The 11,161-nt window shown below is 33.7% G+C and overlaps 1 protein-coding gene across 1 annotated transcript in view; it reads left to right on the top strand.

The window, feature by feature from the left end:
* LOC109839647 overlaps nt 1–1,525 on the top strand; it is a 5,636-nt gene extending 4,111 nt beyond the window's left edge. Inside the window, exon 3 of the mRNA XM_020408153.1 lies at nt 271–1,525. Coding sequence (XP_020263742.1) covers nt 271–1,262 — 992 coding nt within the window. The 3' untranslated portion in view covers nt 1,263–1,525. The remainder of the gene's footprint in view (nt 1–270) is intronic.

Genomic DNA, 11,161 nt, shown 5'->3' with positions numbered 1-11,161 from the left:
GGTGGGATGACTGAGGACTCTCTGGATATTACTAAACCGGCTCATTTACGTAGTTCTATCCAGTGTGACACTTAAGCTTGTCTTGCTGAAGCTGATAAGAATGTTGCAGAGAAGTCCTTTTCTTTGTTCTTATTGGAAAGTAAACTCTTCATCGATTAGTCAATGATATCATTGCTAGATCTTATACTCTGCAGTGTATTCATACTCTATGCAAGTAATATGTTATTGCATATCCTAAATTTCTTCTCATTGGCTATGTATTTTTTGCAGGAGGTAGTGAATCAAGTGTTCCCGGTCTTGTGAATACATCTACTAACTCAACCCATAAACAAGAACCTAATTCATCCAAACCAATCCTTATTGACCTTAATATTCCTCAAGATGATGAATCTTCTCATTCTCTCAATGATCCTACACTTACATATTCATCTCCATCCTCAACCTCATCCATAGTCCAAAAGAGCACCAACTGGTTATTTCCTCTCTGCCAAGATTCACAGAGGTCAAATATTTCAGATTTCGATCAAATTCAGGCATCCAACTCCACAGGCATAACTGAATGCTGTAGAAAATCAGCAGAAGGCTTCTCTAGTGATTCTAATGGAGAATTACCAAATGATGCAGGAAGAACGGCCCTTTCATCTGAAGACGTCAATGTACCTCAAGATGGACGCAATGAAAAATCTCTCTCTGGAATCAAATCCAATGATCTTAATGAAAGCACTGAATGCAGTTCGAAAATTGTGGAGGAAGTTTCTGGAACTACACAATTAGATAACATGGCTGTTGAAAGTTCACTAGAGAAAACATTCTATAACGAACATCAACATGATCAAGATCGTGCAGTTGTTAATGCTGCGGAGATACTTTCTGGTATTTGTTTAGCCTCATCATCGGCATCCCCAATTAAGCAATATGATACCACTGAGAATAAGAAAGATGAACCTCAATACTCCACTGATACTTTTGAGACAATGACACTAGAGCTACCCGAGGTTATAAGCAACGATCACTTAACACAAATGATAGAGGTGGAGGAAAATGCTGGAGACAATGCAACCAGGGTTCACAAGCTAAAAAGGGGGAGAGGGAGGATTCGAGATTTCCAAAAGGAAATCTTGCCAGGTATGATTTCTCTTTCGAGGCATGAAATTTGTGAAGACATGCACAGTATTGGGTATGAGCTCAGAAAGAATGGGTCCAGGCGAGCTAACGGGTTGAAATGGTTCAGACCTGTTAGGAGAAGGCGATCAAGGCGTTGAGAGCTTTTGTGTATACAGTATAACAGGGAGAAACATAACATAAAGATAACTGATATATTTACTAGACTTCCATCTTTAGGTTCTTACATCCAAAATCATGTAGCTTTATTGGGTACTTTTATTTGGGGATTCTAATGAATTGGAGATATTTTGGGATGGTTTCCTTGTTTATTTGTTAGTTAATGTGGATGAAGTTGTTATGTTTGTGATTGGAGAAATAGGTGGAAAATAACTTGAGAAATACATGGTCAAGGAAAACTAAAGTAATGAGCCTGAAATTAGGAAATTAACTGGAAAATTACTTATGTATGTCCTCTTTTTATGTGTGCATTTGTCGCTGTTGTTTTGATGATAAATGTGCTGTTTTAGTGATGTTTATGTTCCCCGAAAGTGTAGTTGCATGAGTTGCCTCTTCCTTGTTTTTAATCTACTTTTGCTCAATCAATCTCTTCTTGCCAAATATGAATTTGTTCACATTTGGCGCTCACATTATGTTGCAAAACTCATTAGTGGCTACTTCATGAATCTTTATTCATTTACCATCAAACAGTTTTAAAAAGCTAAAATAAATTTAGGTCAAATTTGTTATATTATCACATTAGATAATATACTTCTTGTTTAAATATGTATATGCGTAACGTAATTAGATGTTAACAATTCAAGGCATAAATAATGTTTTGTGCATACATATTTTTGGAGTTCAGTCGTTTTAAACACAATTTCTTAGAGAGTGTTTAGTAACCATGGTGTTTTTTTTTTTTTTTTTTTTTTTCCAAAATTTTTTTTTTTTTTTTTTTTTTTTGCCAAAATAAAAACACGATAGCATTGTGATTTTTTGGAAAAACAAAACACTTAGAGCAAAAAGCAAAAATAAGACACTTGTATGAAAATATCAAAAAGTTGCCTTTTGAGTTTTGTGTTGTGTTTTGAGTTTAGGAATATAATATTTAATATATACGTAGTACAATATATTAATCATTCTTAATATAATTGTTGATGTTAAGTGATCACACAGTCAATATGTATCTGTGTAAGGATGAGTTTGTTGAGGATTGGTGAAGGGTTGCTTTCTTCTCCGACTTTATATCTGGTTCTTGAGTTGGGTGTCTGAAAAATATTCATGTGTAGAAATTCGTAAAAGGACGGGACTTGGTTCCCCCGTTGTACCTCTGATGATCAAGTTAGCTGGTGAATTCGAGTAGGGTAAATAAGAACTGTGAAAGTTCTTTGTGTGTGTAGTATATTTGCTTAGAGATCAGATTTTTTTTGTATCCTACAGATTTGTTCTCCCCTTATAAAGATAGAATAGTACATCTATTTATACCTAGGGTATAAAGGTAGATCTGTCACTTCGGCTGACTGCAGGATGGCAGTGGCGAAGTGTGGGCTGGCGGCGACGAAATATGGGCTAGCGGCTGAGTCAGCATCTATTTTACAGGTGTCGGCTGATGAATGAGGGAAGGATCACTTCAGGATTAAACGAGAAGTGAGTGGTGGCATGGCGGTGCCCCTACGTAATCCGATGAGTCATGAAGGCGATCAGGGCTAGAGGCATGATGCATCTATCATGCATTAAATGTGATGTTGACATGTTGCCAGTGAGAGAGGCCCGAGGCAGACGTTATCCTTTAACTTCGCTGGGAAGTAACGTCTATCGAGTCGTCCTCGTGAGGCGTTAAACAATAGTCGAGTGGACTCCTAGCGAGTCATCTTCGACAAGAGGGTCGACTGGTACCGTCTTTCGAGTCGACATGAAGGATTATCGACTCGACATGTCGGCTAAGTCGGAATCCTCGATGGGCCTGGGCCACTAAGTTAATTGAGGCATTGTATGCAGAAGTACACATGTTCGTTGCTTGAAAAATGAATTGCGCTTTGGCGAAATGGGAACTCCATAACAATAATTCATTATAAAATACTATTAACTTAATGTAATATTTTATATATAATATATTATATTGATTTTGATTTAATATACTATATTATATTATATTACATTCTATTATATTATATTGTATTATATTATTATAATATCTTATAATAATTTAACTTATTAAATTTCCATAGGATGTAAAACATATGATAAAATATATTATAATATACTATATTATATTACATAATAAATATTTTATCGTAATATAATGTACTTAATATAATATACTGTAAAGCTTTTAACCAGATAGCTCAGAGATGCTAACCAAATAGCGCTTGAACTTATGAAACATGAGCAAATGTCATGACAAGATCGGGGGTCGGTCAAATCATCAAATATATTATAATATTATATATTATATTTCTAATATATTAATATGATATATTATATTATTTAATATTATATTGTAGCTAATGTAGTTAATTAATATAATATAAAAATATTATTTATAATATGTTATATTTCATAAAATACTATAGGGAAAATTGTGTCAATGTCTCAAAAGAATATTTTCATGTGCTGCAGCCCCTTCACTATTTTCCATGTGGTTTAGTTTTAAGAAGTGTCACATCATGTGCTACAGCCCTCTTTTAGCAATTATTACCAGACAACCAAGCATAGAGAAATGATAAAAAATACAAAACCCCAAAATGTCCTTATTTTCTCTATTCTTTCATTTTAGATCTATTTAGAGTTCTTGTTAGGTCTAATTTCATGTTAGGTCTATTTAGAGTTTATGTTAAGTTTAATTTCATGTTAGGTCTAATAATAGTTCATGTTAGGGCTAATTTCAGTTCATGTTAATTCTAATAATAGTTCATGTTATGTCTAATTTCAGTGCATTTTATGTCTAATAATAGTTCATGTTAAGTCTAATTTCAGTTCATGTTTTATCTAATAATAGTTCATGTTAAGTCTAATAATAATTCATGTTAAGTCTAATTTCATGTTAGGTCTAATAATAGTTCATGTTAGGTCTAATTTCAAATTAGATTTAACATGAAGTAAATTAGACTTAAAAGGAATTTAATATGAAGTAAATTAGACCTAACATAAACTATTATTAGACTTAACATGAACTGAATTTAGACTTAACACAAATCAAGTTGGACTTAACATAAAAATAGGCCTAACAAAAACTGTTATTAGACTTAACATGAACTGAAATTAGACGTAATATGAAATTAGACCTAACATGAACTATTATTAGACTTAACATGAAATTAGACATAACATAAACTATTATTAGGCTTAACATGAACTATTATTAGACCTAACATGAACTATTATTAGACATAACATGAATTGAAATTAGACATAACATAAACTATTATTCGACCTAACATGAACTATTATTAAACCTAACATGAACCGAAATTAGATTTAACATGAACTATTATTAGACTTAACATGAACAAAATTTAGAGCTAACATGAACTATTATTAGAGCTAACACGAACTGAAATTAGACCTAACATGAACTATTATTAGACCTAACATGAACTGAAATTAGACTTAACATGAACTAAAATTAGACCTAACATGAACTATTATTAAACTTAACATGAACTAAAATTAGACCTAACATGAACTGTAAATAGACCTAATATAAAATTAGACCTATCATAAACTCTAAATAGACTCAACATGAAATTAGTCCTAACATGAACTCTAAATAGACCTAACATGAAAGAATAGATGAGATAATGATATTTTAGGGTTTTGTACTTTTTATGCTTTCTCTATGCTTAGTTTACGGGTAATAATTGCTAAAAAGGGGCAGCAGCACATGATGTGACACTTCTTGAGGCTGAACCACATTGGGAAAAAGTGAAAAGGCTGTAGCACATGCAAATATTGCTTTTGGGGCATTGATACAATTTTCCCAATACAATATGATATATTTTTATTGTAAAATATTTTGTCATACAATATTTTATTGTGTTAATTTATTAAATTTGAAGAAAAATTTATAAAATATATAACAACACATTGTAATAATTAATATAATATAATATATTTATAATTTACTAAAATGTATTGCTACAAAAAATTAGTATTATATTACTTATTGTATTGAAATTAATGTTATTAATAATATATGTTATATTCTATTGATATACTTAGCATAATAATATAAAATCTTATATATAATATATCATATTGATTTAATTTAATATATTATATTATATTATGTTATTAGAATATATCAGTAAATATATTATATTATATCATATTATATTATATTAATATATTATATTATTTAATATTATATTATAGTTAATTAATATAATATAATATGTTATTTATAATATGTTACATTCCATAAAATACAATATGATATGTTTTTGGCTCAGAGGCAATAGGAATTTGATTGGTGACTCCTTTTCTCTATCTATTCCACCTTTGTGATCCTTCATAGATTTGAACATTATAATTCTTTTTTCACAGGTCTTGTCATTATGATTTTAAGGTAAGAAATAAAACCTTCGAAACATTTCAGTGACTAATTGAATGTTTATGCGCAAGGGATTTATTGGCACGGTAGATTATTGACTAGGTACAGCTTTAACATCTATTTTAAAATAGGCTAAATTACCAGATTAGTATTCTGATTCGACTCTCTTTTTCAACATGGTATTTATTTTGCTCTAGTATCAATATGGCATTTTAACTTATTATCTATTTTTTAATATGATATTTATTCTGCTCTAGTATCAATATGGTATTTTAACTTATTATCTGATGATAATAAAGCCATTTTTTCGCGAACTGTAAATTTTATTTATTTTTTGGAAAATTTCTTTCACCCTATTGACCTATCAAAATTCCTCTTTCTTTTCAACCTCTCCTAATTCAATATTTCTTCCAACATTTATCCAATACGATTCTTTATTCTACTTCACTCTCCTTCTTTCTCAATGGAGCCCTCTTTTTCCTTCGAACTCCTCTAATTCAAACCTAACCTCTAATCCAAATTGGTTTCAACTCGGATGAAGGTTGTTGAAGGTTGGATTAGAATCTATGTTTGAATTGGAGGATGTTGAAGGAGAAAGATGGAGCTCAAAGGAGGATCTTATCGGGTAAATGTGCGGAAGAAATAATTTTGATAGTTCAAGACGATAAAAGAAATTTCCAAAAAAAAATACAGCTCGTCGGAATTCTAGTTGCTGGTAAGAAAAAAAAAAGTCTTATTGTGACCGGAGCACATGTTAAAATACCATATTAACGTCGCAGTAGTAATAAATACTTCATTGTAAAATATGGTCAAAATTTGGGTATTTTGAGAAAACTATAGGGTATTTTGAGAAAACTTTAGGGTATTTTGAGTGCAATAACAAAGCCCTAGGGTGGTTTAGGTAGCTACATAAGCTATAATATAGGCAAAATTTGGGCTCTTGGGCCATACCTCATGTGCGTGCGCCGCCCGTAGAAAGGCAAGGACATGAAAGGACCCGATCCAAGCAAAAGCCAAAACAAATAGGTCACATCTCGTCAGCCGTTTTTATTACTTATTAAGTGAGCATTCATTATCGCTGACGTACCATCAAATAAAACCCCGTACTATGTACCCTCCTTATTTATTTACTTGTTTATTTATTTGTGAGTGCTGCTACGGGTACCTAAAATATGGGACCAATGGAGGGGACAGGTGAGGTGTCCCCTCCCTATTGCATAATGGCCAACTCATTATGCAATAGGGAGGGGACACCTCACTTGTCCTCTCCATTGGTCCCATATTTTGGGTCCTTAAATCATTTTCCTTTATTTGTTTATTTGTTAGGTTTCGGTCCCAACTTGCTGCCCGAGTCCGTCGAAGAATTCAATATTTAAGATTCATACTATAATAAATACTACAGTAGTATTTTTACTATAGCAAACATGAAACTAGGTACTTTTTTGAAAAATGTTACTGTAGCTGAGATGAGATACCGAAGCAATCCAAAAATCCAATAAGTTACTGTACCAGTTAAAACCGGAATTATTTTAGCATGGAAAAAAATGTCGTGTTTTGCACGGTGTTCACACTAGTTACTTTCTATACTATTACTAGCCTCGCATTGTATCATGAAAATTTTACTTTTGGTATCAAATTAACAATTTTTTTTTCTCCTTTTTTAATTTATGAATATTTTAAAATAATAAAATGATAATTCAAAAAGTAAGGTGAGACAAAAAATATGGTTCGTAAAGTAGTTGTGGAGCTGCAATAAATAGTGATGAATTGGCTCGTTCGGAGACCGGGACGAGACTGAAATAGTCCGGCCAGAAAGTACGAAGAGACAAATGAATAATAATAATTCAAAAGACAAGAGGTTCCAAGTTATTTGTTTGAAAAGGTGACACGTTGCCCAACTTGTGTTGTACCCGATCCGATCGGACCCAAACTTTGAATCCCGAACGAGCCTTTAAAGTGATCCGTCAAGCTCACTTTGAAGTACAATTCTTAGGTTGATGATGAAAAATAAATAAGGTACAGGCCATGCTTTGATTTTGTCTCATTTTTCTGAAACTGTGATTCTCTTTTTCTTTTTTCTTTTTTCTTTTTGGGAAAAATGTATGTAGGCCTCAAAAGCGGAAACTCCATGTGACCCAGGTCCTTATATTTTGGTTCATGTGATTCAGCCCTAAAAATTAGTCAAGGTTCCTCTACGTCAACAGTACAAAAAAAAAAAAGATTGTATTTTAAAAAAAAAACCAAAATTGATCATCCACTTATTTTTCCTAGACACCTCTGGTTCCCAAAAACATGGAAAGTCACGTCTCATTAATGCGATCTGACGGAAAAAAATAGAGGGAAATTTCCCGTCTTTTTTTAAACTATATCATGAGCAATAACTCATGTTAGTTCTAACTTATTTACATGTTAGTTCTAATTTATTTCATGTTAGTTCTAATTCATATTAGAGCTAACTTTAAGTGGAACTAACATTAATATTTTAACTACTTGGTCTAGTGGTGAAGCTTGGGAATTTGGAGAGGAGGTCAGGAGTTCAAACCCCCTTATATATTTAAAGGTATTTGATTGGCTTTGGGTCTCTTGGGCTCATGTTAGTTCTAACTCATTTTATGTTGGTTCTAACTCACTTCATGTTAGTTCTAATTCTAATTTATGTTAGGTTTAACTTAACTCACTAACTAAGCTTATATTAGAAATAACATTAACTAGAAGTAGGACTAACATGAAATCAGCTAGAACTAACACGAGAACCGCTAGAACTAACAGGGGCTCAACTAGAACTAACATACCACTAGATCTAACACTTATATTAGAAATAACACCACTTGTAACTTAGAACTAACACGACATCAGCTAGAACTAACACGAGAGCCACTAGAACTAACAAGGACTCAACTAGAACTAACAGACCACTAGAACTAACGCTTTTATAAGAAATAACACTAGCTGAAAGTTAGAACTAACATGACATCAGCTAGAACTAACACGAGAGCCCCTAGAACTAACAGGGGCTCAACTAGAACTAACATACCACTAGATCTAACGCTTATATTAGAAATAACACTAGCTGAAAGTAGAACTAACATGAAATCAGCTAGAACTAATACGAGAACTGCTATAACTAATACGAGAACCGCTAGAACTAACAGGGGCTCAATTAGAATTAACATACCACTAGAACTAACACTTATATTAGAAATAACACTAGCTGAAAGCTAAAACTAACACGACATCAGCGATCTTAGTCCCAGTTAGCGCTTCGGCCACATCCATAACAAATTAAAGAAAGAACTGATAATAAAATAGTAATAACAACTATAAAAGAGGAGAGGAATTCACCTCATTTTTCATTTATAATTTTTGGAAACAATTACAAATAAAATGTTTTAAAAAATTTCCATGACAAAACAATTAATAAAAATTCAAGATAATAAATTAAAACCCAACGTGCTTGATGCATGGCGGGTCCAAGCCAATTGAGCTTTTAATTAACAACCTAGCTAGCGATTTGATTAAACTAACTAGCTCTTGATGAAGCCATCGATAAACTTGGCCCCGACGTCCCTCGGCCATGTGACGTCCTCCAGCCAGTTCTCGATCAGGAAGAGGGATATCTCCTTTTGATGGGCTCATGCTTTTTGACCCACTCGGCCCTAGGCCTGGGGTCGCCGTTGATACACCTGTTGTTGTACTCAGTGTAGTAACAAGTCTGGTGGAAGTCGGCCCCGTTCCAGACGGCCCAACCCTCAGGCTTGATCACGTCCCCGATCTCCGACTCCATGACCACCATCCTCACCTTCGCCTTCCACGGCCTCCCCAGAGTCTGATAATTTTCAGTGGCCATGGCAGAAGTGAGAGAGAAGGAGAAGGAGAGAGAGAGAGAGAGAGAGAGAGAGAGAGAGAGAGATTAATGATGGAGAAATTGAGAATAAATAGGGAGGGGCGCAGTAACTGAGTTTAGTCCCATCAAAGGGGAAAGTTCGTAACTTCCATTAGGCTTTTTTGAAATTCAATACTTTAGGGCCTCGTTATTGTTAGACCCTAGAGGGGGGGGGGTTATTAGGGTCTTATGCTAATCTAATCCCGATTAAATACCAATTAAAATTAAATTAATCAATTTGTTCTTGCAAGAATCGATTAAATACCAATTAAAATTAAATTAATCAATTTGTTCTTGCAAGAATGATATAAGATGGATATGAACAAGAAAGATAAGAATAAACACAAATGAAATATACACTAAGCAAACACAAACACAAGATATGTTTACGAGGTTCGGTCCCCACGACCTACGTCCCCGCTCCTCACCTCGAGGAGATATCCACTATCACAATCCGGTTTGGAAGCCGAAACTTCTACACACTCGGTTTACAAGCTTATCGAAAACTCTCACACAACAAACACTATGTAATCACACTTTACACACTAAGTGTAGGAACCTAGCTCGTGTCCTCCTCCTCAAGTGCTCGGATATAACCTCTCCCTAGGTTCGTCAACCGACGCCACTCCTATTGGATTCGACCCCGTCTCTTGCCTCACACTTCACTCGGTGTACAAGTGTATTACAAGTGATACTCACAAAAGAAGATTAAATACAATAGTTTGTTCTCAAATAACAAGTAAGAACACAATGAAGCTCACACTCACTAAATCACACCCCATAACCCACACTATATGGTATGAAGATATTAAGCTCAATATGTGTGTGTGATAACAGTGAATGAAAATAATACAACTCAATAAATATAGCTAATGAAATAAAAATGGAATAGTAAGCTATATAAGAGTTTAGAAAACTTCTCAAATAAGAAGAACAGTAGATGATGATCTCAATAGGATTTGAAAGCCACTTCTTATTATAGGAAAACTTCTTTTGAAACAGATTGATGAAATCAGCTTAAACAACTCTTTTAAACACACTTAATATTTTGTTAAACACCAAACTTCTTGTATTATAAAAGAGAGCAGCAATGAGGTATTTATACCTTCTCAAGTATCAGCCAAAAACCAACTTGAAAAGACTAAAAAGCCCCCAGAGAGCCGTTGTGAAAATAACCGTTAAAAACCAATGATTAAATCGGCGGTCGACCGTGGAAATCTTGCGGTCGACCGCGAGGCACAAAAATCCTGAGTATAGGGTTTTAAGGCTGGCGGTCGACCGCGACGATCTCTCTGGATATCACGGTCGACCGTCACGGTCGACCGCGGGCATATAAAGGCCAAAAGCTGAAAGTTAACTTCCGGCGGCCGACCGTGGCGGTCGACCGCAAACTGATACTTGGCATTGACAGGTTTTTAGGCCAAATTTAAAAATACATTAAAAATATTAAATCAATTCCAAAAATAATAAAACTTTGTGGAAAGTTTCTAAATGATAAAATGAACATGTTAGAAAAGGAATTTTTGGAAAAATAATTTTTTTTTGCAAAAACACACTGTTTTTAAAAAGTGTTCGTAAAACCTGTATTTTACGAATATGAAAATTTTGATATGACTCATAAATAC

The sequence above is a fragment of the Asparagus officinalis genome, chromosome 4, assembly GCF_001876935.1.
Source record: "Asparagus officinalis chromosome 4, Aspof.V1, whole genome shotgun sequence".
In the NCBI taxonomy this organism is placed as follows: Eukaryota; Viridiplantae; Streptophyta; class Magnoliopsida; order Asparagales; family Asparagaceae; genus Asparagus; species Asparagus officinalis.
Note: the sequence above shows the minus strand (reverse complement) of the source record. Positions and strands in the feature narration are given on the sequence as shown.